General features: G+C 37.5%; 1 protein-coding gene across 1 annotated transcript; it reads right to left on the reverse strand.

The window, feature by feature from the left end:
• Window positions 1-9,216: 9,216 nt before the first annotated feature.
• Window positions 9,217-15,020, reverse strand: nkx1.2lb (NK1 transcription factor related 2-like,b). Its single transcript, XM_034034141.3, has 2 exons — window positions 14,336-15,020; window positions 9,217-10,841 (listed from the first exon to the last, which is right to left on the reverse strand). Exons 1-2 carry the CDS (start codon window positions 14,781-14,783, stop codon window positions 10,144-10,146), a joined length of 1,146 nt encoding a protein of 381 aa, XP_033890032.3. The 5' UTR covers window positions 14,784-15,020; the 3' UTR covers window positions 9,217-10,143.
• Window positions 15,021-24,777: the final 9,757 nt, after the last annotated feature.

Raw genomic sequence — 24,777 nt, forward strand, 5'->3', positions numbered from 1 at the left:
GTGAAAAAAGCAAGGGGTTCATCATCTCCAGGGCCTAATGGAGTTCCGTACAGTGTACAAGAGTGCTTCAGGAGTTCTATGTATCCTGTGGAAATTGATGAAAGTGGCATGGGAAAAACAGGTTGTACCAAGAGCATGGCGCCGAGCAGGTGGCGTCTTTATACCAAAAGAAAAAGATTCTACAAGCATCAGTCAGTTTCACCCTATTTTCCTATTAAAAGTAGAAGGCAAGATTCTCTTTAACATGATTGCTCAGAGATTGTCAACTTGCCTATTAAATAACTGCTTCATTGACACTTCAGTACAAAAAGCAGGCATTCCAGGTTTCCCAGGATGCTTAGAACACATCAATGTGATCTGGCAACAAATTCAATCAGCTAAAAAGGAGAGGAAGGAGCTCCATGTGACATTCCTGGATTTGGCTAATGCATATGGTTCAGTGCAGCATTTTATTTTTTCAGTGTACCGATGACAATAACAAATTTAGTGAAAGCCTACTTTGGAGATTTGCAATTTAGTTTTTCAACTTAAGAATTCAGCACTACGTGGCAATGCCTAGAAGTTGGAATAATGGCAGGATGCACCATTTCTCCACTGGCTTTTACCATGGCAATGGAAGTAATTATTAGGGCATCAAAATGGGTAGTGGGAGGAGAGTGCTTGGCTTCTGGAATGCGACTACCACCAATTCAAACATACATGAATGACATGACAACCTATTGGGCAAATTAACCAATAACATTGAATGGGCACAAATGCAATTCAAGCCCACTAAATCAAGGAGCATCTCTATAATTAAAGTAGTAGATAAAAGGTTCTACATTAATGGTGAGGCAATACCAACAGTGTCTGAGAAGCCAGTGAAGAGTCTTGGGAGATGGTACGACGGGGATCTAAAGGACACAGTTCGTGTGGGAGAAGTTAGACAACAAGCAGTGGAAGGGTTGAAGAATATAGACAGTAGCGCTTTACCGGGCAAACTAAAACTCTGGTGCTTTCAGTTTGGTCTACTGCCGAGGTGGCTGTGGTCACTAACTGTGTACGAGGTTTTTTTGACAACAGCAGAGAAGCTGGAAGCTTTAATCAGTTCATACGTCAGGAAATGGTTGGGAGTTCCACGCTGCCTCAGCAGAGTAGGACTTTATGGTAAAGGAATACTGCAGCTACCAGTCTCCGCTCTAACTGAGGAGTTTAAGTGCGCCAAGGTCAGACTGGAAATGACATTAGTAGGCTCACGTGACAAATGCGTAATAGAGGCAGCACCTGTGTTGAAAACTGGAAGAAAGTGGGCGGCAAAGAAAGCCATGGAAGATGCAAAGGCTGCCCTTCGAATTGGTGATATCAGGGGGCAAGCTCAGCATGGAAGAGGGGGTCTTGGTCTCAGTTCAGCTCCTCCTACATGGCACAAGGCAGCCCCAGCTCAACGGAGGACGCTGGTAGTCAAAGAGTTGCAAAAGCAGGAGGAGAGAATGAGGTGCATAAAGGCCATTTCCCAGGCCAAGCAGGAGAATGGATGAGATGGGATAGTGTGGAACAACGCAAGATTGGCTGGCAAGACCTATGGTCAATGGAACAGAGCAGGTTCAGTTTCCTCATCAGGTCAACATATGATGTTCTCCCATCACCACAGAACCTAAACCTCTGGGTAGGAGAGGATCCCTCATGTCCTTTGTGTTCATCACCTGCAACATTAAGGCACATTTTGACAGGATGTAAGGTGGGTCTTAGTCAAGGACGGTTTACATTTAGCATTGGAAGACAAGTGTAACATGACCAATAAGTTGCCACCAATTCCATCAAAACATTACACACAAAAGACAACATTCCTCTGCCCAGGAGAGCAACCACCAAGAAAAGGTGTTAAAACCAAGCCTCGCCCAGGACAACTGGAAGCTGCTAGAGATTGGAAAATGCTGGCAGATGTTGGTCAACGGCTTCTTTTTCCACCTGAGATTGCCACTACTAACCTTACACCAGATATTGTCTTGTGGTCTGGATCAGCATGACTTGTTCACCTCGTTACAAAAAGGATATTGCTGCTCTAGAAAGAGTGCAAAGAAGAGCAACCAGAATTATCCCAGGTTTAAAAGGCATGTTGTATGCAGACAGGCTAAAAGAATTGAATCTATTCAGTCTTGAACAAAGAAGACTAAGCGGTGATCTGATTCAAGCATTCAAAATCCTAAAAAGTATTGACAGTGTCGACCCCGGGGACTTTTTTGACCTGAAAAAATAAACAAGGACCAGGGGTCACAAATGGAGAAAAATAAAGGGGCATTCAGAACAGAAAATAGGAGGCACTTTTATACACAGAGAATTGTGAGGGTCTGGAACCAACTCCCCAGTAATGTTGTTGAAGCTGACACCCTGGGATCCTTCAAGAAGCTGCTTGATGAGATTTTGGGATCAATAAGCTACTAAAAACCAAACGAGCAAGATGGGCTGAATGGCCTCCTCTCATTTGTAAACTTTCTTATGTTCTTATAGCAATTTAAACTGTTTCAGAGCTGTTACAGTGTCACTCCGTATGGGGGAAAAAATGTCCCAGTTTTTCACTCTTGAAATCTGGTAACCCTACCACTGCTGTCACGTAAACTACTGACTTCCTCTTTTAGTTTTCTTTCAGCATTAACATGTTGAAACCCCCTTTTTTGAGTACGTTTACTATCTGCTGCTACTTGTCTCTCTAGTTCCCTTTTTGCTCTTCTGGTCTGTATTTTAGCTCTCTACTGGCCCCTCTGCATTCTATTTGTGAGGCTGCTCCCTTTGATTTAGTAGAAAGATATAGTTTTCTTTTGTTTTTAATACACAGTTTAATAGATCGATTTACCCATCGTGGTTTCTTTTTCTTAAGTTTACCTTTTCTCATTTTTGGATAAATGTATCCTGCATTTCTAACATTATATCCCTAAATGTAATCCAATTGTTTTCAGCTTCATTATCTATTGGCATTCTATCCCAGTCTGTGTTTAGAAGCTCCTGTTGCATTCCTGTGTAATCTGCTCTCCTGAAATTGTAAACCATTCTCTTTGATTTATGTACTGCTCTTGATTTATTTGCCACAAACTCTATCATATTATGGTTGCTTATTCCTAATGGCTCTATTACCTGTAAGTTGTATATCCTTGCTTCGTTGTTTGTTAATACCAAATCTAGACATGAATTGTATCTAGTCAGGGCATTCACCAGTTGTGATAAGAAACAATATTGCACTAACTCTATCATTCCCATGTCTGAACTGTTGTCTGAGGTCATGTGGTCCGAGTTTATGTTTGGGAAGTTGAAGTCTCCCATAATTAATGTGTCGCCTTCCTTACTTATTTCTTTTGATGCTTGCATTATATTTTTGTTTAATCATTTTTGAGAACTTGAGGGTCTATAACAGACTTCCACCATTAAACCTTTAGATTTGTTTTAATTTAATCCATATTGATTCACTGTTTCCAGTATTTCCCATTCCAAGTCATTTTTGATGTACATTGCGACCCCTCCCCCTCTTCTCCGGTCTGTTTTTCCTAACTCTATCCTTCCATGTTGAACTTGTCTGCATCTTTGGAGTTAACCAGGATTCTGTCATAGTTATCCACATTGACTATGGCTTCTAGTTCTAGAAATGTATTTCTAATGACGCTTGCATTTATTTAGAGGCATTTAAGTTTATGAACATCGCCGATAATTTGGCTGCACTTGTTTGTTTTATTCTTGTTCCTCTACATCGTTTCTAGTGGTTTTTTTTTTTATTTGTGTTTTTTTTTCCGATTTCTACCCCCTGACTCATTTATTTCAATCTATGTGTTAAAAGCTGGTCAGCACAGGACCACCAGGGCTAAAGGTATGTGTTACCACTATAAGAGATGTTAACACTGTAAAAACAAAAAGAAGTATGATTGTTGTTCTAAAGAAGTCGCTTCTTTGAGAGCATCTTAATGTTGTTGAGATCATAGTTGGATAAAAACAAAATGAACCTCTTGTGTTCTAACAAAGTAAAAAAAAAAAAAAAAAAAAAAGTTATTCCACAAGAAAATATACCATGCCACATATTTTATTCAGGAAAGGATTTTGCAACATTTAGCTTTTTTTTCTTTCTGGTTTTATTCACATTGGATGAAAAGCTGGGATTTTTTTGGGGGGAGGGAGATGTTTTACAATTTGTATACACAAATCTCTTTTATAAAAATAAGTCTATCAGCATTTTAATGGGACGATCAATTCTATTTGATTGTAACCCTTAAATACCCTGAGGCTAGTAACAACTTGCTGGCTGGTTTTGCAATTGGAGTCCTGTACATAGAAACATGTGACCCTGCTAAATCCAGAATACTAACATGAATACTATGTGAACGTTGTTTCCTACGCATGATGATTTTATTTGATAAGGGAAGCCTTGCTTTCGAGACACTAAGTTAAAGTTAAACCTCCCCTAAAGTCCAGCCCTGTGGTCTCCTCTTTCTTAAAGAAGACCTAACCAAGCTTTTAAAATTAATTTTCTTACCTATAATCAGCACTGGCTTTATCCTCACCAGCCTCCATTTTTGTTGATGATAGTTTTGTTCTTTGCTTGTACTTGTATACTTCAGTTTGGACTGTGACTAAGAGCATCAAAGACAAATCAAAAGAACAGGATGAAAAACAAGGTTAAGATATATTTCTTATTTCTGATTGTACTGTTTGAGCATTGCTACTGTCTCCGTCATCCTCCAAGGACACTCATTAAAACAAGATAGAAAGCTCACCTGGTACCTGAATATTGTGTTGCTGTAAAACTAGGCTGCATGGTGACCTTAACTAAGCAGTCATTTGCTCTTACGAACCAGTAAACCTAACTTTTGTTTATGATCCAAGTAACTTGCTGAGGGATTTTGAATGAGCAACTGTAATTTATTATAATGACCAGTTAATTTATGTTTTCCTCCGTCAAACTACATCTGTGAATGAAGGCTATGAGTTTAACATGAGGATGCCCTTGTAAAAGTTACCCTTGCTGTATAATACCAACTAAATACAACATTTCTAGAAGCTGTCATGTCTGCTGGGGTTACCAAGCTCTTCTACCACGTCCCTTTCAATTACCAGAACATATTTTTCAACACAAAATGATGCAAGAGCTGGTTCACCTGTAAGTGTGATGGATGTTACTTTTTTCCAGGACACCCCTCTGTTTTCCTTGTCAATATAACCAGCAATAGCTGCCAACTTTTCTTTATTTAGTAGTGTTTTAGGTGGCCAAATGTCTTAATTGAAGTCAAATTTGAATTTCCCCCACACCCATAATAGTAAAAATGATTATATGATTATAAAACCCAAGAAGGTGTGCAGTTATTCTGAGATGAACCCATGCATTAGGTGCTGGACCACAATCAACCCAGCTAAAGCTTGTTCTAATCCACAAACTTCTGCTAGGAGTGGCGTGCTGTGCCTTTGGTGGCGCGTCTCAGAGTGCCTGCTGGCGCGCCTCCAGTGAAGAGGGCCAACTGTTCATTGGTGAAAGGAGAGTTCCACTCCCTCTAGTAGTTCCACACCCAGTTGCCAATCATTTGTGGAGTATATTAATGCTTGTAAAAGGTATTTTCATTGCTAAAGATTCCATCTGTTAAGACTTGTAGGTTTAGCTGCAGCTTTGTTGCTCAAGATTCTACCTGCTGAGACCTGTAACTGTGCTTACAGTATTGCTGTGATTGTGTCCTGTACTGTCTTTGGATCTGCTTTGTTCCTGAATAAAACTATTTTGATTGAAGATTGCCTGAAGAAGACAACTGACTTATTATTGTTAAGAAGAAAATGAAATTATTATTACAGTGCGTTGATGGGCTGGAGGCTTAGCCATGTGAGAATGGGGTTGTCTCTGTACAAATCCCACCTTGAAGTGTGTCATATAAAGCAGTATTGTAAAGTGATATAGTGGTGTGATGAGGAAGATAGCCGAATACAAAACCTTTAAACTGTTAATATGGTGGTAGCCCAGATGTGGTGTAGTGTTTCAAATGGGCTGTTATAACCAAGGGTTTCAAAACCTTTATTCCTCCACAATCGCATCAAAACATTCTCACAGGTCGCTGATTTGGTTAGCTGTTGATCTTTTTTTATATATCCCGAATTTAATACTACCTTGTCAGTAATTCAGTCGGGTCGGGTGCCACTGCAGATTCAAGGACTTGCTAAACTTGCAGAATCTTGAAGGAACCTCCATGATTGCTTACGTCACAGCAGGTACCTGTACCTTGGCGGTTTTTGGCAGGTCTGTAACATAAGCAGTTTGGTTTTCGCTTCACAATAAAGAAATGATGCTATATGACTTGTGAATATGGCTCAGTGTATTTATCGAGTACCGCGAAGTTAGAGGTAGCCTGTGTGTGTGGCTTACGGCATCATTGTGTATGTAAGCATAATTCAATCTTTTTAAATTGTCTGCTAATTGTGAACGGGTTCGTTGTAAATAAGGAAACTGCATGTGCAATGGACGTTTTAAAACCCTTCTCGTTCGTGAGGTTCGACATGATTTAAATAGAAGATGGGGATTTAGATCGCAACATTAGTTATTGCTCAGAAAGTTGATGAAGTGTAGTAGGCCTATGTATTTATGTGATTCTGAATCGCACCTCGTAAAGATGGCGTATTTGTATAGTATAGTTGCATTCAACGTATTTCAAAATCCTAACCGCAATGAAAGTAGGTTACAGTTTTGTAATTTACATGTTAAAAGACATTGGTTGCACTGTTTTATTAGGGATTAATTAAACTGTAAGTGCACATGTAATTGTCTTGTTAATTAATACCACGTAATGGGATATCAATTCCAGTTCAGTGAATTTCAAAACAAATGTAAAATATTAATTAGGTTTAATTCTAGTGGGTAGATGAAATATTGCCTCCTATACATTATCTTTTTAAGGTGAACGTTTGTTTAAGCTTTAAAACAGACAGATGTATTCACTACTCGCACATGTTACCTTTACGATCTGTCTCAAGTAGCCTCTCTTTTCCTTGTGCTAATCATTACTATGCACTGTAAGAAGAACATCAGCCACTTCTTCAAAATAATCAGAATCCCATGTGGTAAAATCGAAATTGAACGAAAAGAAAACCGTATGACAATTACACCCAGCGGTTTGCTATGTTTCCATATTATTTGTTTTTACAGTCTGTGTAACATCTGAATGGTCTCCAATGACACAGTAATATTTGGCTTGATATCAGCAGTATTGTAGCCTGTCCCATAGATCTTCATTTTAAGTGTAGAATTCATGACAGAAAGCAATTTTTCTAAAACGGTATAGCGTTATCTCTGACATAAATTTCTTGGATTGATATCGATAAATACAACAGAGTGCATGGAGCTGGCATTAATTAGTAGCTTGCGTAACTTCTGTAGGGGTTATCATTTAAACAAATAGGTCATTTGTTATACCTCCTTCTGTAGATCAATTTAACAGAGCCATTATTCAATTGATCTAAACAGCAGCGGATCTAAATACCGCCATTAGTTACATTTTAGTAAGTCATAGCAGGTTTGGTCATGGTGGCGGTATTTAGATCTGCCATTGTTAAAATCTATTGAACATGTCACAGTGAGCTCAATTCTAAACGCTATAGTGGTGGTATTGTATTTGCAGACTACATGAAACGTATTATATTTTTGTAATGCAGAAATGGAGGTAAATTATTTGTCGGTGTCTTCTTATAAGCTATAGCTAATGGTTGGGACACAGTACCTCACACTGGTGGGGCATAAAAGCATGGTCTTCATATGCATTCTATTTTATACAATACATTTTGTGGATTTGTCTACATTGCACACTAAGTATTATTCAGTGTAGAGTTGAGCGGCACAGTGTAGCCTGCTCACATTCGTAATTCTATTTTAGACTGCTGAGGACAACTGAAAAGAATCACGCGAGATTACTTGCCGACTCTAGCAATGGCATATCAAAGGTCACGCTCTATGGTTTTTAAATAAATGAAAAGAAGCGGTGTTGTGCTCAGAACATACGACACTACACGTGTTCTAAATTGAATGACAGGTAGAGACAGGTAGACACTAGAGCTGGAACGGCTCTTTCTAGTGGCGCGTGCATTCTCTTTTTTGGTTGCATGAGCGCATCTTGTATAGCCCACATCAACTGGTTAATAATTTCTTCGCTTGACTTGACTATATTTTACGTTTCACGAGATAGCAGTTGTCTGTGAACAGATGTAATTTTTCTGTCAAAAATCATAACATCTCTTGGCTTCAAGTGTCATTGCGCGCAGTACAGGCTGTCAAAAATGCTCACTCAGGGAAGCAAACAGAGGAAGAAACTAACAGGATTAGAAAGCTTTCATTTAATGCTGTCATAGGGATGTCTGACTACAGCAAATTGCGTTAGTAATAGTGCGGGCTGCAGCATCGCACATTTACGCAGTCAAATCAAATTAAAGAAACAAAAACGGACTTTCTGAATACCATATATAATTTGTGGAACCGACTGAGTATAGCTGCACAAATGTTTAAATATATTTACCGTAGCCTGTACTGTGTGGACATAAGCAACGCTTTTGTAAGACGCGTCAGCGGCTGTATTCAGCCAAGGTTTTTCTAAACAAAATCCATTGTGGTCCGAGCTACAGAGAAAACCTGATAACTTTATACTTGTGATTAGGGTTAATAAGCGTGTGTCTAAAACTGTCTGCTTAAAAGCAATGCAAAATGGTTAAAATAATAATAATAATAATAATAATAATAATAATAATAATAATAATAATAATAATAATAATAATAATAATAATAATAATTTCGTATCCAAAAAAGTTTCAACAAATTATGAACCACATTTAATTGAAAAAAGTGTCTCTCTCGTAAGGCGCAGATTACAGTATCTGTAAGTTTATTGGTTTTCCATTCGAGTGTTTTAGCTATAATAACATAAATGTCAGATATATAACGAGAATAATAATATAGAATAATATAACGAGAAGCAGCAGCTCTGTCAACGAAGGTCACTTGATAGAAACACACTGCACAGTGCAAACCAAATGTTTAAGAACTAAACAGAAATCTTAAATAATAAATCCAACACAATGAAATCACATTTTTAGCATTCAAGTAGCGATCACAAAATTACTTTTGGAATCAGATACATTGCAATGTTCATTTTGGTTATATATATATATATATATATATATATATATATATATATATATATATATATATATATATATATATATATATATATGCAGCTAAAATAAAGGTATCAGACAATTAAAATAAACAGCAAAATATGTTTATAATCTGTAAGCCAAAACGTTAACTTCAGTTTTTTTTTTTTAAATCTGTTTTCTAGTTTTATATAACAGTGTTTGTCTGATATCCATGGGAAAAGAGCAACTTTCCAGGTAATTGAGAATAAAATTATATTTGTTTTTATATAACATAGAAATATGGAATGAACAATTTACAATTTTGGGGGGGTTGTTTCCTGCAGGCTATTCTTTTCCCACCTGAACATGCTAATTTAAAATACTTTAGAGACATGTACGTGTTTTTTTTTAATCAATGATATTTGTAATTTGTTAAAAATAAAATTAAAACACTTTTTTTCTTTAAACTGATGAATCGAATAGTCATTGTTTAATCTAGTTACCCTGAGATTAAATGGGCATATAATAAAAACCATTCTTTACATTCTTCAGACAAAACCGTTACAATTAAAATAATGATTTACAATTATCTACTTTTATATATAGTAATGTTACAAGACATTCCAGAAGTTTGATGTTATAAAACATGGTTTCCAAATGAAATGTTTATGCAGTTTATTTATTGATACTGTTTATTATCAGTTTTTGACGAGTCTTTTTTTTTTTTTTTTAAACCATGATCGTCTTTTAAATATCTTAAAAAATACACTTAATACAGACTGGTCACCATCCAAATGGGAAATATATTTCACAATGCAATTAACTGAAAACAATTCAATTTAATGTAATTTGTGGCAGGGCAAAAATCATGTAATAATCTTTAAAGTTAGTAGGCCTGTATTTCAATTTATTTCGGGATTGTAAAAATAAAAAATAAAAAAAGACAAATCAATCTTCTAAGTCCAGTTTATGTTATCTTTTTTGTGTGTTGCACTCGTACAGTTTAGCTATAAGTTTGTTTCTCTTCCTTTACAAGTGTGAAGTATAAAACGCCGGCGCCCCATAGGCTTGTGATCCCAAAACAAAAGGGGACAGGACTGCGTGGCTTGGCAAGAAGGGTAACTGGGCAGTGCAGACCAGCCCGCCTGGCGCGTGACCCGGGTAACCGGCGTGCATCGAGAGCTGGCCTCCCATTGGAGGAGAAGGGCTCAGACTCAAACCACCACCAAGCCCGCTCCCCGGTCCGCCACCGCCGCCGCCCCCTGTCGGCGCGCTGGTGTCTGCGCCAGGGTTTTGCTTCTTCCACTTGGTCCGGCGGTTTTGGAACCAGATTTTCACCTGGGTCTCTGTCAGACTGAGTGAAAGAGCCAGATTCAACCTCTCGCAGACTGACAGATAGCGGGTGGACTTGAATTTATTCTCGAGAGCTACAAGCTGTTCGTAGGTGAAGGCTGTCCGGGCCCGCCGGGGTTTGCCCGACTTGGAATCCGAACCAGTGCGTTTCCTCTTGGGCTTGGCCTGTTGGCTCTGACCGTTCTGTCCTTGTTGCTGCTGACCCACCGAGTCGCCCTCTTCTTGGTGTCCTAGATCCCCGTCTCCTGAGCCCTGCAGGCCGCTGCTGCTCTCCTCGCTGCACAGCTCCTCGTCCTGCATGTCGCTCTCTGGAGTGTGCGTACTTCTGCTAAAATCATTTTCACATTCCTCGGATTTATACAAAACCCCGTCTTCTGAAAAGAAACAGAAATAATATACGTTACTAAACTTTAAAAATGGATGATTGTACATGTTAATAAAACAAACCATCCGATCAAGACAAGTATTGCTAACAACAACAAATCTTGCAAAACACCCACAAAAGTTCTAGAAGTTACTTTTTAAAACACAGCCTCTGTATACACTTTGAACATTTAAGACAATATGGGGCACAAAACCCCAATGGTAGGACACTGGAATAATCATTTTAAAAAATGCAGCACCAAGTGCAGCTATTTTATTGTACTTGGCATTCACTTAACTTTTATTGACACATTTTTGGGGCTGTGAAAATGCAATGTATTATTTAAATCTCCTAAAAACGGCTACTAAACATTATACAATATTTGTTGCGTTAACTTTTCTGTTAATAATGTAGCGAAATAATTATGTAAAATCCGTTAGAGGTTTTCTATATTCCTATGTTGCACAACATATTTAAATCAATCATAATAAAGCACATGCTGTAATGAATAATAATAATAATAATAATAATAATAATAATAATAATAATAATAATAATAATAAAAATAATAATAATAAAATCACATCCACTTGTGAACGGTGTTGCAATCAACTGCCAATAAAAAAGAGCGCATACTTTGATAAGTTATTAAACACGCCTACGTAAACTCACCAATAAACGTTTCTGTATAAATTACACCGGTTTCGCCCTAAAAAAAACATAATCGCAAATGAATGTGTATTTTGCAATGAAACAATGAAAATGTAGCATGCAATTTTAGAAGATGAACCTGTTTTTTTTTTAAAACACCCCTTGCTTATTCCCGTTGTAAAGGTAATTGTATTTGTCCTGTAATTACCTTTTAATTTACAGTATACGTTTGAAAGTCGTTTTCTAATTTAATTCCTAATTTAAAATAATTGCAAAGCTGTACTAAATAGTTATATTGAATGGAAGAAAATACAATACGTGTTTGTCTAATGCACAGACTCATTAACGATCATTTAATTTATATTTAATCACAATACAGCCTGAACAGAAACTCAGAGAGAAAAAAAAAAAATAGCGTTTAACGCTTTGTAAAACCTATAGAACCCAGATTCTTAAGTAGCCTGACATATAAAGTATAATGCATTGTACTATTTGACCTTTTAAAATAGATTTTTACATTTACTAAATGACATATCTAAAATCTGTATTATTATTATTATTATTATTATTATTATTATTATTATTATTATTATTATTATTATTATTATTATTTAAAGTTAAAGCATTGTAAAACATTGAAATTATAAATGAACCATTTTCTTTAATATAATATAGACTATATGTTTAAGATATAAATATATAACATAATAACCTTGTACCAACCAGTTTAAAAAAAATAAAAATAACTTTAGTTCTTTATATTCTTAATATCTTACAATTTTGAACAACAACAATCTTGCAAAACACCCAAAAAAGTTCTAGAAGTTACTTTTTATAGCACAGCCTCTGTATACACTTTGAACATTTAAAAAATATGGGGCACAAAACCCCAATGGTAGGACACTGTAAAAATGCAACACCAAGTGCAGCTATTTTACATTTACTAAATGAGAACACGGTTACTATTAGTGAATTGTCATGTTGGTTAATTCAGTTAGCTTTAGCTGAAAAACGTTTGGAGAAATACAAATAACATAACTCTAAACATCTACGTAAATGCTTTGAACTTGATGTACAGAGTGTTTTCAAAGTACGTAGTGTGTTGTTTTGAACATAGAAGCAGTGTTATGAACGCGACCTGAGTGTTTTGAAAGTGACTAGTAGACTGTTTTGAACGTACACTAAAAACACTCCGTGTTTTGAACCTACGTTGAAAACACTCCTCAGAGGTGTTTTTTTTTTTTTTTTTTTTTTTTGCTTGAGTGTTCTGACCGTACTACACCGGTTCAACTTAAATGTTCGTGTATATATATCATCACTTTGAAATACGCTTTTCTGGCAGTGATAAACCAGTTACAACAATAATGTTTCTTACTGACCCTACCTTTCTTTAATAATGAATATAATGAATTTAGCAGTCATGTCACTGCCAAATAGGCTACAGCCTATTCCATAGAAAGCCGAATATGCTGTATCTATTTAATATAGAATACATATGCAATATATCAGCATGACAGTGTTTAGAGATTAAAATTATAACAGAGTTAACTCATCAGTATCGTGGTGTGGTATTAGCAGTGAGAACCTTGGTTTATATTTGATGAAAAAAAGCAATCTGCTTCTTTAGGTCGGAGGCAATTTGCGATCAATAGCATCTCTTAATAAGTGTAATAGGTTTTAATCGAGTAATTATCTGAATTTTGACCCTATAATTTAGACGTTGGAGGGGAGTTTGCAAGCTGCCTGAAAGAGATATGCACAATTCGATAATAGGATATCGACCGGTCCAGTCATAACGCCACTCTGGGGCGATTTTCACCATTATGCTGCCTCTTTACCGCTGCTGAGCACATTTTACCTTAAATGTAATCGAAGGAATGTAATTGTTTTTCTAGAGATAACCAGCGTTTTGTCACAATTAGTCTGATTCGTCCTAAAAAAAAGCCAAGGGAGAGGAAGAACATTCAATGTGTAGCCCAGAGCACAGACGAGCAGGTTAGGGCTGAGAGATGTTTTGAAAGATTGTGCGTTTAAAAACCTATATTAATAAACCCGTTTATAGCTTCTCGACTAACAGTTATTTTCTGGCGGACTGCTTTACAGCATTTCTTTGGTGGTTGTCCGTATGGATGTGTTTGCTTTCTTTTGGCAATAAAGGTATATGAAACAAAACACACACTCTATCTATCTATCTATCTATCTATCTATCTATCTATCTATCTATCTATCTATCTATGCAACACACACACACACACACACACACACACACACACACACACACACACACACACACACACACATATATAGTAAGCCTTTACTTTTAAATAAGTTCCAAAATTCCACCCAAGGCCCTGCACATTTTTTAAACAGTTATTTTATTCTTTACAAAAGTTTCCAAATATTACTTATTTTGTCTAAATAGTGCGATCTTTTTTTTTCTTTATTTGGTAAATAGTTACATTTGATGCATGCTTTGTATAAAACATTTTCAATGAAACCTACCAAGTCTTTTTTCCATCTGTCTAACACTTCTTTTTACTTGATAGTCGCTATACATACCCCAAGCTAGGATGAATACTACTACTAAATGCTTAAGAAAAAAAACACACAAGTAATACACCCATTTGCCTATAATTGTATTCTTTAAAGTCAAATCAGGAGTTTTCTTGTTTGGAAACCTTTACGGCAGACGTATATAAACTTAAAATAAAACCTCAATAGGCCTAATAAAAACTCATATTTAAATAATAATAATAATAATAATAATAATAATAATAATAATAATAATAATAATAATAATAATAATAATAAAAACCTTCAAACAAACCTATAAGACGTCCAGTCTATACTTACTGATTAAATCTGTTGACTTTTTGCACGCGTCATAATCATCAGAGAGCTCTTTCTGATCAGACGAGTCTTCGGCACCTCTGTTCTCGGCTCCCAGTACGAAATCGTTGCTGTCTCTGTACAGAATACTGGAGCCGTGGCGCTTTTTACTGATAAATTTGTTAGGGTCCAGAATATCTAGTACTGAAAACGAGGTGGTCCTGTGCACGGTTGGTGGCACCACCACGGCCACTTCTTGTCCCGGCGAGCTGACCTGATTGTCCCCTTGGTGTCTGTCTCTGTTGGCAGGGCACGAGTAAACCGACAGCTCGTTGCCTGAAAGTCTCTGTTCCCCGTGACTGTCCATGCTTTCGGCGTGAATGCTGCAGGGCGCCGCTTCTGAAGCTGTTACGACCACCGCCGGCGCAGAAGAGAGGTCACCCACCTGAACAGTGTCTCTGCTCACGTTCATTGCTCCCAAAAAGCAACAGAAGCAATGTCTCTTTCAACCGCACCAAACCCCAATCCCCTTTGTGTGAAAAAGGGGTATTTATGCTAGACGCTTGCGAAGTTGTTGCTGTTGTTGATTTCTGCAGCTGCAGCCTTGCTCCTAAGACCCCCACGAAACAGTCCACCGTCTGTTCTTGCATCAGAGTTCCGAATCAAGTCAGAAGGCGGTGGTCCACTATAGGGTGATGCTCTCCACCGCTCTACTCCTTTTTTGGTTCTTTGACCATCCCCTGAGGATCCCCCCCCCCCCCCCCCCCTTTGCACGCGCCGGGCTTCACCTTATTTATGCATTCATATTCAGCTGCGGATTGTAATTGGCTACAAATTAATCCCGTGCCCCTAATAGCCTGTAATCCCCAACCGAGAGCAAGAGAGGGAGTGCAGGGGGAGAGAGAAGAGAGTGAAGGATGATGTTGCTTGTGATATACTTGGCTGTCAGCTCTGTTTCAGCACCCCTCCACTCAACTGGAAAGCACCTAAATAGCCTGCTTTTATTCTTTGAGGGGGCGGGCTGGTATGATAATGATGATGGTTTATTTAAGTAATCAAAGGATCAATGCAAATCCTAAAACTAAAAATGCGTGCCAGACTTTTGCCTCTTAGCTTTGTATTTGTGATAAAATAATAAGTTATTGCATGCATATATGTTTATATATATAGCCTATATATTCTTTCAGAAACCATGCAAATGCATATTCTTAAACTGCTACTGTACAACAGTATCCTCTGCCGTGAACATGATGTAATACACTTGAATTAATAATAATAATAATAATAATAATAATAATAATAATAATAATAATAATAATAATAATAATAATAATAGAAAAAACATATAGTGAACACAGTAATAGCCTACCATTTTGTGTATTTTATATTTTATATTTTGCTTGCATTTTTATATCGGTCTATTTATATATTTTTTGCACACTGTGTGTGGCGCTCCCGGCGCCGCGAATTAGCTGGCAAAAAGTAAAATTGGAAGCACACGAGGAAAATTAGATTTGTTTTTTTCTTCTGAGAGCCTTGTGACACATACAAGGACAGGCCCTTTGCAATTACCGCGGGCAGTGATCCTTTGGAAAGCAGAAATTAAAAGTTTGGAAAAAATAATGGGTAAAACAATCATCTGCAATTTTGGATGGGGTGAGCATGATTAGCCAGCAGAGGGTCGAACTCTGGGGAGTTGGTCTGCAGCTTTGTATTCAGAGAGATGCAGCGGCGGCAGCAGCTCACGATCTGTAATGCAATAGCTATTAGATTTGAATCAGGGATCCCTTCAGTGTCCTTTCTCACAACGACTTTAATGGGCTTGCTTTTATGAATTCATTGTAATGTTTTTGCATCGTGGATAATCAAACATGGGTATAACTATGCACGAGCGGATGTTCTTGTCTATGTAAACTGGGCATACAGCTGGCAATTTAATTTATGCACGTTTTCACAATGGTTTGTCAGTGTTTTGATTATTTTGCATATATTTTTGTGCACACTTCGCACATTTTAATTCAAAGTACTCCTTGTATTTATGTTCTTCACTATTTAATGTGGTATAAATGACACACGTTTTTAATTTATTAAAGTGGTTAACTCGGAAAGAACATGAAGATTCTATATACTTAATAGTTATTTTCATAAGAATAAAAAACCCCATAAGCTATTATAATAACTCAGCTCTTTATTGTGTATTATTTTTCACACCGTATTATTAATACGATTAATATATAAAAAATCTTAGCGCGCGCGCGTGTGTGTGTGTGTGTGTGTGTATATATATATATATATATATATATATATATATATATATATATATATATATATATATATATATATAATCAGCTATACTTATACTGTAATGTCACATTAATTGGTTAATAACATTGTCACGTATGTGATTTTTGTTTCAGGGGAAAATTAGTCTCACATTAACCCATCTTCACGTCGAAATAAATATATAAGAAACACAAATCGAAAATTTCTAAAATTGACATTAAAGGGAGAACGACCTCTAGTCAGAGAGATATCCATAGAGATGTTCCATTTGCCTTAATCAAAATGGATTGGTCATAATGGGCTCCTCTGTGGGCATCTCAACTCGTCTGCCAGCACTAGTTATCCTATAACTGGAGCGCTTGACCTGATCACTGGGGGCACGCGGATGAGTTCTGACATGTCAGGTATTATCATTTTCACCCAGAGCAGATGACCGTCTCTCTCTTTTTTTCACGAGTCAGTTTTGTTTAAAACAATATCTTAATAACATAATGAGCGAATAAAACACGAACCTCTTTTCTCGGTTTGTACCGTTCAACACCATCTGCGCTTAAAAGCTAACAAAGACGCACCAAAGCCTTAACAACAACAAAAGCTTACTAAGTTAAAACCAAAAAGTAGACTTCATATGTCTGTAGGTAGTTTGATACAGGAGGGTCGTTATTCTATTTTACTTTACAATGTTTTATACGACTTCGACTAAAAAAAACAAACAGAAAGAAGACTGGCAGTTCATAACAACCCCACAGCTGTCTGGGTTAAAACCACATCCAGTAACCTGTGTCCATTTTAAAGTGCTTGGTAGTGTAAAAAAGGATGGTCATTTGCATGTAAATGAAACGGTTCATACGAATCTTTTTTCCTCTTAAAGCCACTCAGTTCTGTCACTGCCGCTAAACTTCAGAGTGGACTGACCGCCCTGTCATTTCCTGCAAGTACTATCAGTAACACGACAATCAGCTAGCCTTTAACCACCCTAAGCAGTCGATTCAATCACCGACAGCACCCCCTCCTGCTTCACGAAATTAAAATGGTCAAACGTGTTTGTTTAAAGGTGCGCGTTACCACCTCGTAGTGGTATTCAGTGACCGTGACATTCTGGGGAGATATATCAATCCTGTTCCGTTATATTTTAAATAATAATTTCAAATTTAAATCAAATAACTTGGCAATATCCAACGAATGCCGAACATTTTGTTAAAAATAAATACTTTTCTAATAGTTTCTTATGATGAACGGAAAACTATATGGTAATTGATGAAGATCTGAATATTGCGTTTATAGAAGATATGTTCGATACTTCGTCTGACTCATGCACAATAAGGTCTACTTTGAAAGTGTATTATTATATATTGGCTATATTGACAAAAGTTATGTACAGCCTCCACGGGTTTAATAAACATTTGGCTGTTAGCATTCTTTCAAAAGCTGTCCTTCGTGTTGATTTATTGTGAAGAAAACTGTAATAGTAGATACATTTAGTCTGAACTAAAATATGAACTAATTAGTTTGGATTGAGTCTATTATTATTATTATTATTATTATTATTATTATTATTAAAAATTAGCAAATGCAGCATATCCTGTAATTGTCAGTTACTCGTAAGATACTGGTGAGGTTGTTAAATCTGTTTACAATTGGGTTCATTTTATTGTGAAATAACATGAAGGGATATAATAATAATAATAATAATAATAATAATAATAATAATAATAATAATAATAATAATAATACAAACTTACTATGCTAGAACTGTAAACATGACCTACGGTGGTGACATATTTTGAAAATCTGAAGGTACATTACTTAAAAAAACGTTGCGATTTTTTTTCCTATGAAGCTATTTTTTGAAAGCATGGCTTTTGGGATTTGCTGTAATGTTATAATTGCGCACACAATGTAAACGGAATGGGCTACATTTAAAAAACAATCAGAAAAAAGACGCTGTTGGCAGCCTTCAAATTGAAGAATACATGGTTAAATATGGCTCGACTTCAAAGCTTACCACTCCACAAGCTACGACATCTTTTTAATAAAGATAATACGCTTCAACCCACTTGAGATTACATTGGGAAAAGGGTACACCTGACCTCATAGCAAAATCTTCTTTTTTCACAAAGATTAGGGGGTCGTTCGCCATCAATGTCAGGTAGTTACTACTGAAGATTTAAACACCATTGGAGCCAGGTTCGGGCAGTAATGAGCTTAATTGAGGTTAATGCTCTCTGCAGCCCTTTGATTATTAAATTAATATGAGCACACACATGAATCATAATTAGAGGTTTAAATATCGCTCTAAGGGAATACTCGGATGATCTATCAAAACTGCATATCCCGTCTTGCTAATTCTGCAATTCCTGAGCAGAAGTACGGCAAAGTTACCCATATATATATCTTCACATATAATCATATATTATTTGCTAAAGATAGCTGAATACAGTACCCTACTTCAGAGAACAGTACTCTGCTCAAAGCACATTCTGATTTACAGTATCTTACAGATTTGACAACACTGCATTTTCCTAGAATTAAAGGTTCAAAGACGTGCGAGGTCTGAATGTATTTTCAAGTAGTCTTGGATATGATGTATTTATTTAAAATAAATAAATGTAATAAATAGAATAAAATAAAATAAATACATGAAACAGGTATAGGCCTACTGTTGCATGCTAAACGCGGGCAGAACAGGTAAGTGAGAACTGTTGTCCTCAAAACACCTACTCTTTTTTTAAATTTTTTTTTTATTTTTTATTACAAGCACTTTTTCGTGAACATCATTCCATCAAATCACTCACGGAACGCAAGTGTTTTCAATTAGCACAGAGAGAAATAAACCACAATTATGTTTTTCAATTTGCCGACTTTCACTGAGCTGTCTGTGAGATTCATTACCCGGGCAGGTTTCCTATAATGTGTTAATAAGGTATCAGAAAAGGCTACAATACTATTTCCCCAGAGCTCTACCATTTAAACTTTGTTAATGACTATTTATAGCCCACCTATTATTATTATTATTATTATTATTATTATTATTATTATTATTATTATTATTATTATTAATAATAAACGTGCGAAACTGCAACTGGAAAAAATGTTTATAGTTTAAATATATCCTCAAACCTCAATACGACAGACTAAAAATAAACGGCGAAAAAATAAGAGATGGCATTGTTAAAGACTGCGCCGTGTTTTAGCTGAAATGTGAAATGTTATTTGTAAGGTGGGGGGGGGGGGGGGGGGGGGGGGACGACGACAATATCAAGTGTGACTGAAAACAGCGCTGCTGATTTAACGATTTCAAATGAGCTCTGACTCTGGTAAAAATCTGACAATTCCCCATCATGATGGCAGATGATGGTTAAAATGACCAGAAATCAATATTCTCGCCGGGTGTCCCCGGCTGATAAGACCGACCAAGACAATGTTGACTATTAAACTCGACAGCTTGAGATATTACACTATTAGTTATGCTATTTTTAATAATCTATGATATTTGGGCTATAATTAATTAATTATACGGGGCAGATAATATCTGCGGCTGGAATGAGGGCTGAAGGGTCTATTAAGGCTGGTAATGAGAAAGGAGAAATCTAATCTAAGGACGAGGAGCCGTGAAGGAACAAATACACAACCAGAGAGAGAGAGAGAGAGAGAGAGAGAGAGAGAGAGAGAGAGAGAGAACAGAGAGATATTTTTTTAAAGTGAATTAAAGATCATTTGAATCTTTCTATTTTAAAACTTTATTTTACCCTTTGTATGGTATGTTTTGTATATGACTGTCAGTAATACGGATTCTTCATCCACAGAGTTTTTGAAAAAAAGTTTACTGCACTGTGTTTACTTTTCTTTCTACACAGCTGAAAGGGGGGGCACTTGCTGCCCCCCCCCCCCCCCCCCCCCGCCCCGCCCCGCCCCGCCCCGCCCAAATCTGAATTGACACAATAAAACAATAGTTGTACAGTGTTTTCATGAAAATTGTTAGACTGATCTTTAGATCTGTGTTGTATTTTTTAAAAATGCCAGCAGATTTTTCTAGTGGAAGGTAGTAGGTATCAGCCCTTGATTCAAAATGTATTGATAATTTGCCCTGAACCGATGCTGCAGCTATCTGTTTGTGTGTTTGATGATTAACTTACCGCTGTAAGAATACAGCATTGTGTGTATCCGTCAGAAAATACACACTACCATGAACGGTAACATTTATTATAAACTTTTTAGAAGTTAAAAAAAACCCAACAACCAGATATTAACGTAGGCTAGTCAATCTGTTTATAGAAGAGTTGGATTTTTTAAATTATAAATGTAGAGTTGCTTCTAATTGGTTGCTGTAAGGTCGGGATTTAAAAAAAAAAAAAAAAAAAAGGATGGACGGAATTTATGTAGTTTTAAATTAAATGTACTTGATATTCGGACATTCAGAATCTTTAAACGCTGCGCCACGAATATTCGTTTCTCAATGGTCAGTTTCCCTAGTTACGGCATGCGCAGCGCCAGAATCGGATAAAAAAAAAATCGGATCAGTGGAGCCTGCTCATGATGCGTTTGGTACAACGCCTTCTCAAGATCCGGCTCCAGTGAGCCCGGATCCGATCCTGTTTTTTGATCTCGTTGGTACAACCGGACCCTGAGAAGAGTATTATGTTAATTTAAATTAGGGCTAAGGAAAGGAATCATTACCATTTTACTAATTTGCATACGTTTTGCGTCATGTTTTGTATCATTTGTGACAGCGCGCATAATGCCAATGCCAGCGTCCAGAGTTAAAGGAAAGTTTGCTTTTTTAAATCTCATTCCGTTTAGAATAACGTCCTCGATCACAGATGTGCCAGCAGAGGAAGTTGAAGTGATCACAACGAGCGATCATATCCCGTATATGCAAAAAAGACACACTGAAAAAAACACCACTCTACAGCAAGCAGTTCTCAGAAATCCTGCTGCCATGTCAACACGAAATGTGCTTCCTGTAAGTGTAGAAAGTGGTCAAAAATGATGGACTGAATGGGATAACACTGCTTCTAAAACGCAGAGTAACTATGAGGCACAGATATAGAGAACAATTTTGAATTCCTAAAAACTGAGTGCTTTTTACTGCATGTAATTCATTATATCACTATTTTGCCAGAAGATGTGCATTTTCTTGTTTTGTTTCAAAGAATAGATGCAAAGAAATGTTTTAAAGCTATAAAATTGAAAGGTCAACGTATTACTTTATTATCTATATGCCATAGAAGGCGAAAGAAAGCAGACACATTTGTATATTAAACATTTTTATGCAAAAACCAATGAGGTATGTCTTTACAAAACAGAATTCAATGTACAGTCATCTGTTAGTTATTTTTAAACCCTTTTCTTAGCCCTACCTTAACTCTCTCAGTTAGGGGTATGCAGTATCACAGAGGAGTCATCTGTTCGCAGTATCACAGAGGAGTCATCTATTCGGGTGATGACATCATGTTTTTGAAAGCTATAGGAAAGCACACCTAGCTGATCAAAAGGATAACAAGCTGGCTCACACATTCAAACAACCAGGAGGGCAAAGAAACCCGGACCAGTAAGGTACCTTATTACGAATTAGATTAAATCATTTCATTTTGTATTTCTTGACGTTTGTTAGTCTGAATTTGATAATCAGAGTCAATATGCAGGCTAGGGTTACCACTGTTCATTGCCGTTTGGGTATGAGCTGCTCTCACAGCTCCACTGTGCACATTTTTTATTTTTTTTTGTAATTTACTCCTTCGCAGGATACGATTTCTGAGCATCTGTATTTAAATAAAATTATGAACAGACCCCCACCCCGAGGCAACCCTAATGGAGGCACATTTTATAGTATCGGTTTTCATCGGATTTTAGCTTAAGTCTGAGTTGTTAATGTAAATGAGGCTAAGAGTTGCGTCGCACAGTGAAGAACTTATCTGAAGCAGCGGAGAGGAGCAGCAACTGGCTGTGGTTGAGACGGAAAGATTCTGGCTGGGGATCTCAAGCACAACAGAAAGAAAGAAACGCTGATGTACAGGTAAGTAAGCTGGGCTGAGATGAGTGGGGGACGGAGGGGGGTGATGCAGGGACGCCAGAATCACCGTCGAGCCCTCTTGAGGTGTCATGGGCTAGTCGACGAAACACCGAGGATGGAAGGTGCCCACTTGAAGACCCCAGAGATGTACCCTACTTAGCTCAATTCAGACGGTTGTCATGCTGATGCGCTGGGGAGACCACACTGTGGTTGATCCCGGAGCCAGCATCGCAGCCGTTGTGTGTGCTGATGCGCTAGGGAGGCAATAAGCTGATCCCTGGAGCCAGCATTACACTTCAGCCATTAACACCAGATAGAAGGATATCTACATCATCGTATGGAAGGAAATGCAAATGGATGAAGACAGATATGGATCACATTAGTTTACTGTAAAGCTACGTCTTAGTTGGTGCTTATCTTGGCGAGAGCCAAGTTCAAATCAGCATGAAGTTTTAACGGAAATCATGAAGATCTGGATACCTCCAGTGACTGCTGTGAATAGTGCAGCTGGCAACAAGGGAAAGACCCTGTGACAGCCTGGAGAGACAGCTGACAGGAGGAAAGCGACCCCATTGGGATACTGCCGACAAGCTACTCCATGCTGGAGACACCCGCCCAAGGCTTCTAAGAAATTAAAGAGAAAAATACCCCTAGAGTCTGCGAGAGTGGGGGCGGAAGATGACTCAACGTTGGACAACACGGTTAACGACTTAGGAACGGAAACAGATATGAGTATGGAGAGTAGTTCACAAAAGACTAGTTCAAGATCTGCAGTTAGCAAAGACATGGAACTCCAGGTTTGTGTCTGTGGCTGGAGCAAGGAGACAATGGTCAGGGGTTTGAAGATTCATCAAGGGAGAATGAAATGCTTGAGGGAGAAGGGACAAGGGCCTCACATTGATCAGTACTTCTTACAAAGTCACTCAAGTCAGTCGAATGAAATCCAGCGACAGGAAGCAAACCACAGTTCGCAGGATATCAGCACCCCTGTCATAGACGTGAGGGGGACTTGCATGGACACAGTTAGTGATGAACCTAATGATCCTTGTGAACCCGGTCAGACAAGCCAGCATAAGAGAGAAAAGAACCTCAACGGGCACAAGTCTGGAGTTAAATGGCCAAGAGCTTGTGAGAAAACTGCATGGGACACAGTAAACACAGATCTCTGCTTTGCATTGGAAAGATTAATTGGAACAGTTCTAAAGAAGCTGGATAAATTTGGGGACATCATCTACGCATATGGAAGTGAGAGGTTTAGAGTTGAAAAAAATAGTTGACAAACTATTCCTGGAAAGTCTAGACGGCAGCAGGAGATTGAACGCTTAGTTAGAGAAAGGAGACAGCTGAGGAAGCAATGGAGAAGAGCAGAACAAAGTCAGAAGGAGGGACTCAATCTCTTACAAATGGTCATAAAAGATAAGCTTGCAACATTGCGCAGAGCTGAGAGCCTACAGAAACGCTACAAAAAGAAGGAGCGTGCGAGAGCTAACTTTTATAAAGACCCATTCAAATTTGTAAAGAAGTTATTCAGAATGGCACACTGCCACAAAGACGGCTGGAGTGGGTGGCGTCAGACCAGAAAGGAATACACAGACAGACGGTGGTGATGAGTAATGCTGAGTGCAATGGTGGCACTCAGTATTTATTAAACAAAATAAAAGGTTTAAACAGACAGAACACAAAACAGGACACGGCACTTGCACCAAAATAAATATATAAACAAAACGAACCAACACTTAACAAACAGTGCACGGAGACAAACAAACACGGTGAGTAAAGCAAAAACAAACGTTACGATCTTTCTTTCTTTCTTTCTTTCTTTCTTTCTTTCTTTCTTTCTTTCTTTCTCCTCTCTCTCTCACCCGTTCTCCACCCACGAACACCCAACCCCGAGTGAGTGAAAAAATGCTGTTTTTATGCAGTTGTACCGAGACTCGATTGCTAGTCAATCATTCAATTGGAATCTCGGTACAACTGCACGTGAATTAATTAAGTGCAATCCCGTGACACACATTATACACATTTTATCTGCACGTGATGTGATGTGCAATCCTTGTGCCTAACTACAATTATACATTTTAAATACTCGTGCTGCACACACCCATTTATATCCCGTGTACCAACTACTATACACCAACATTTAACACACCACACGCAACATATAACAGAA

Source organism: Acipenser ruthenus, chromosome 1 (genome assembly GCF_902713425.1).
Source record: "Acipenser ruthenus chromosome 1, fAciRut3.2 maternal haplotype, whole genome shotgun sequence".
NCBI lineage: Eukaryota > Metazoa > Chordata > Actinopteri > Acipenseriformes > Acipenseridae > Acipenser > Acipenser ruthenus.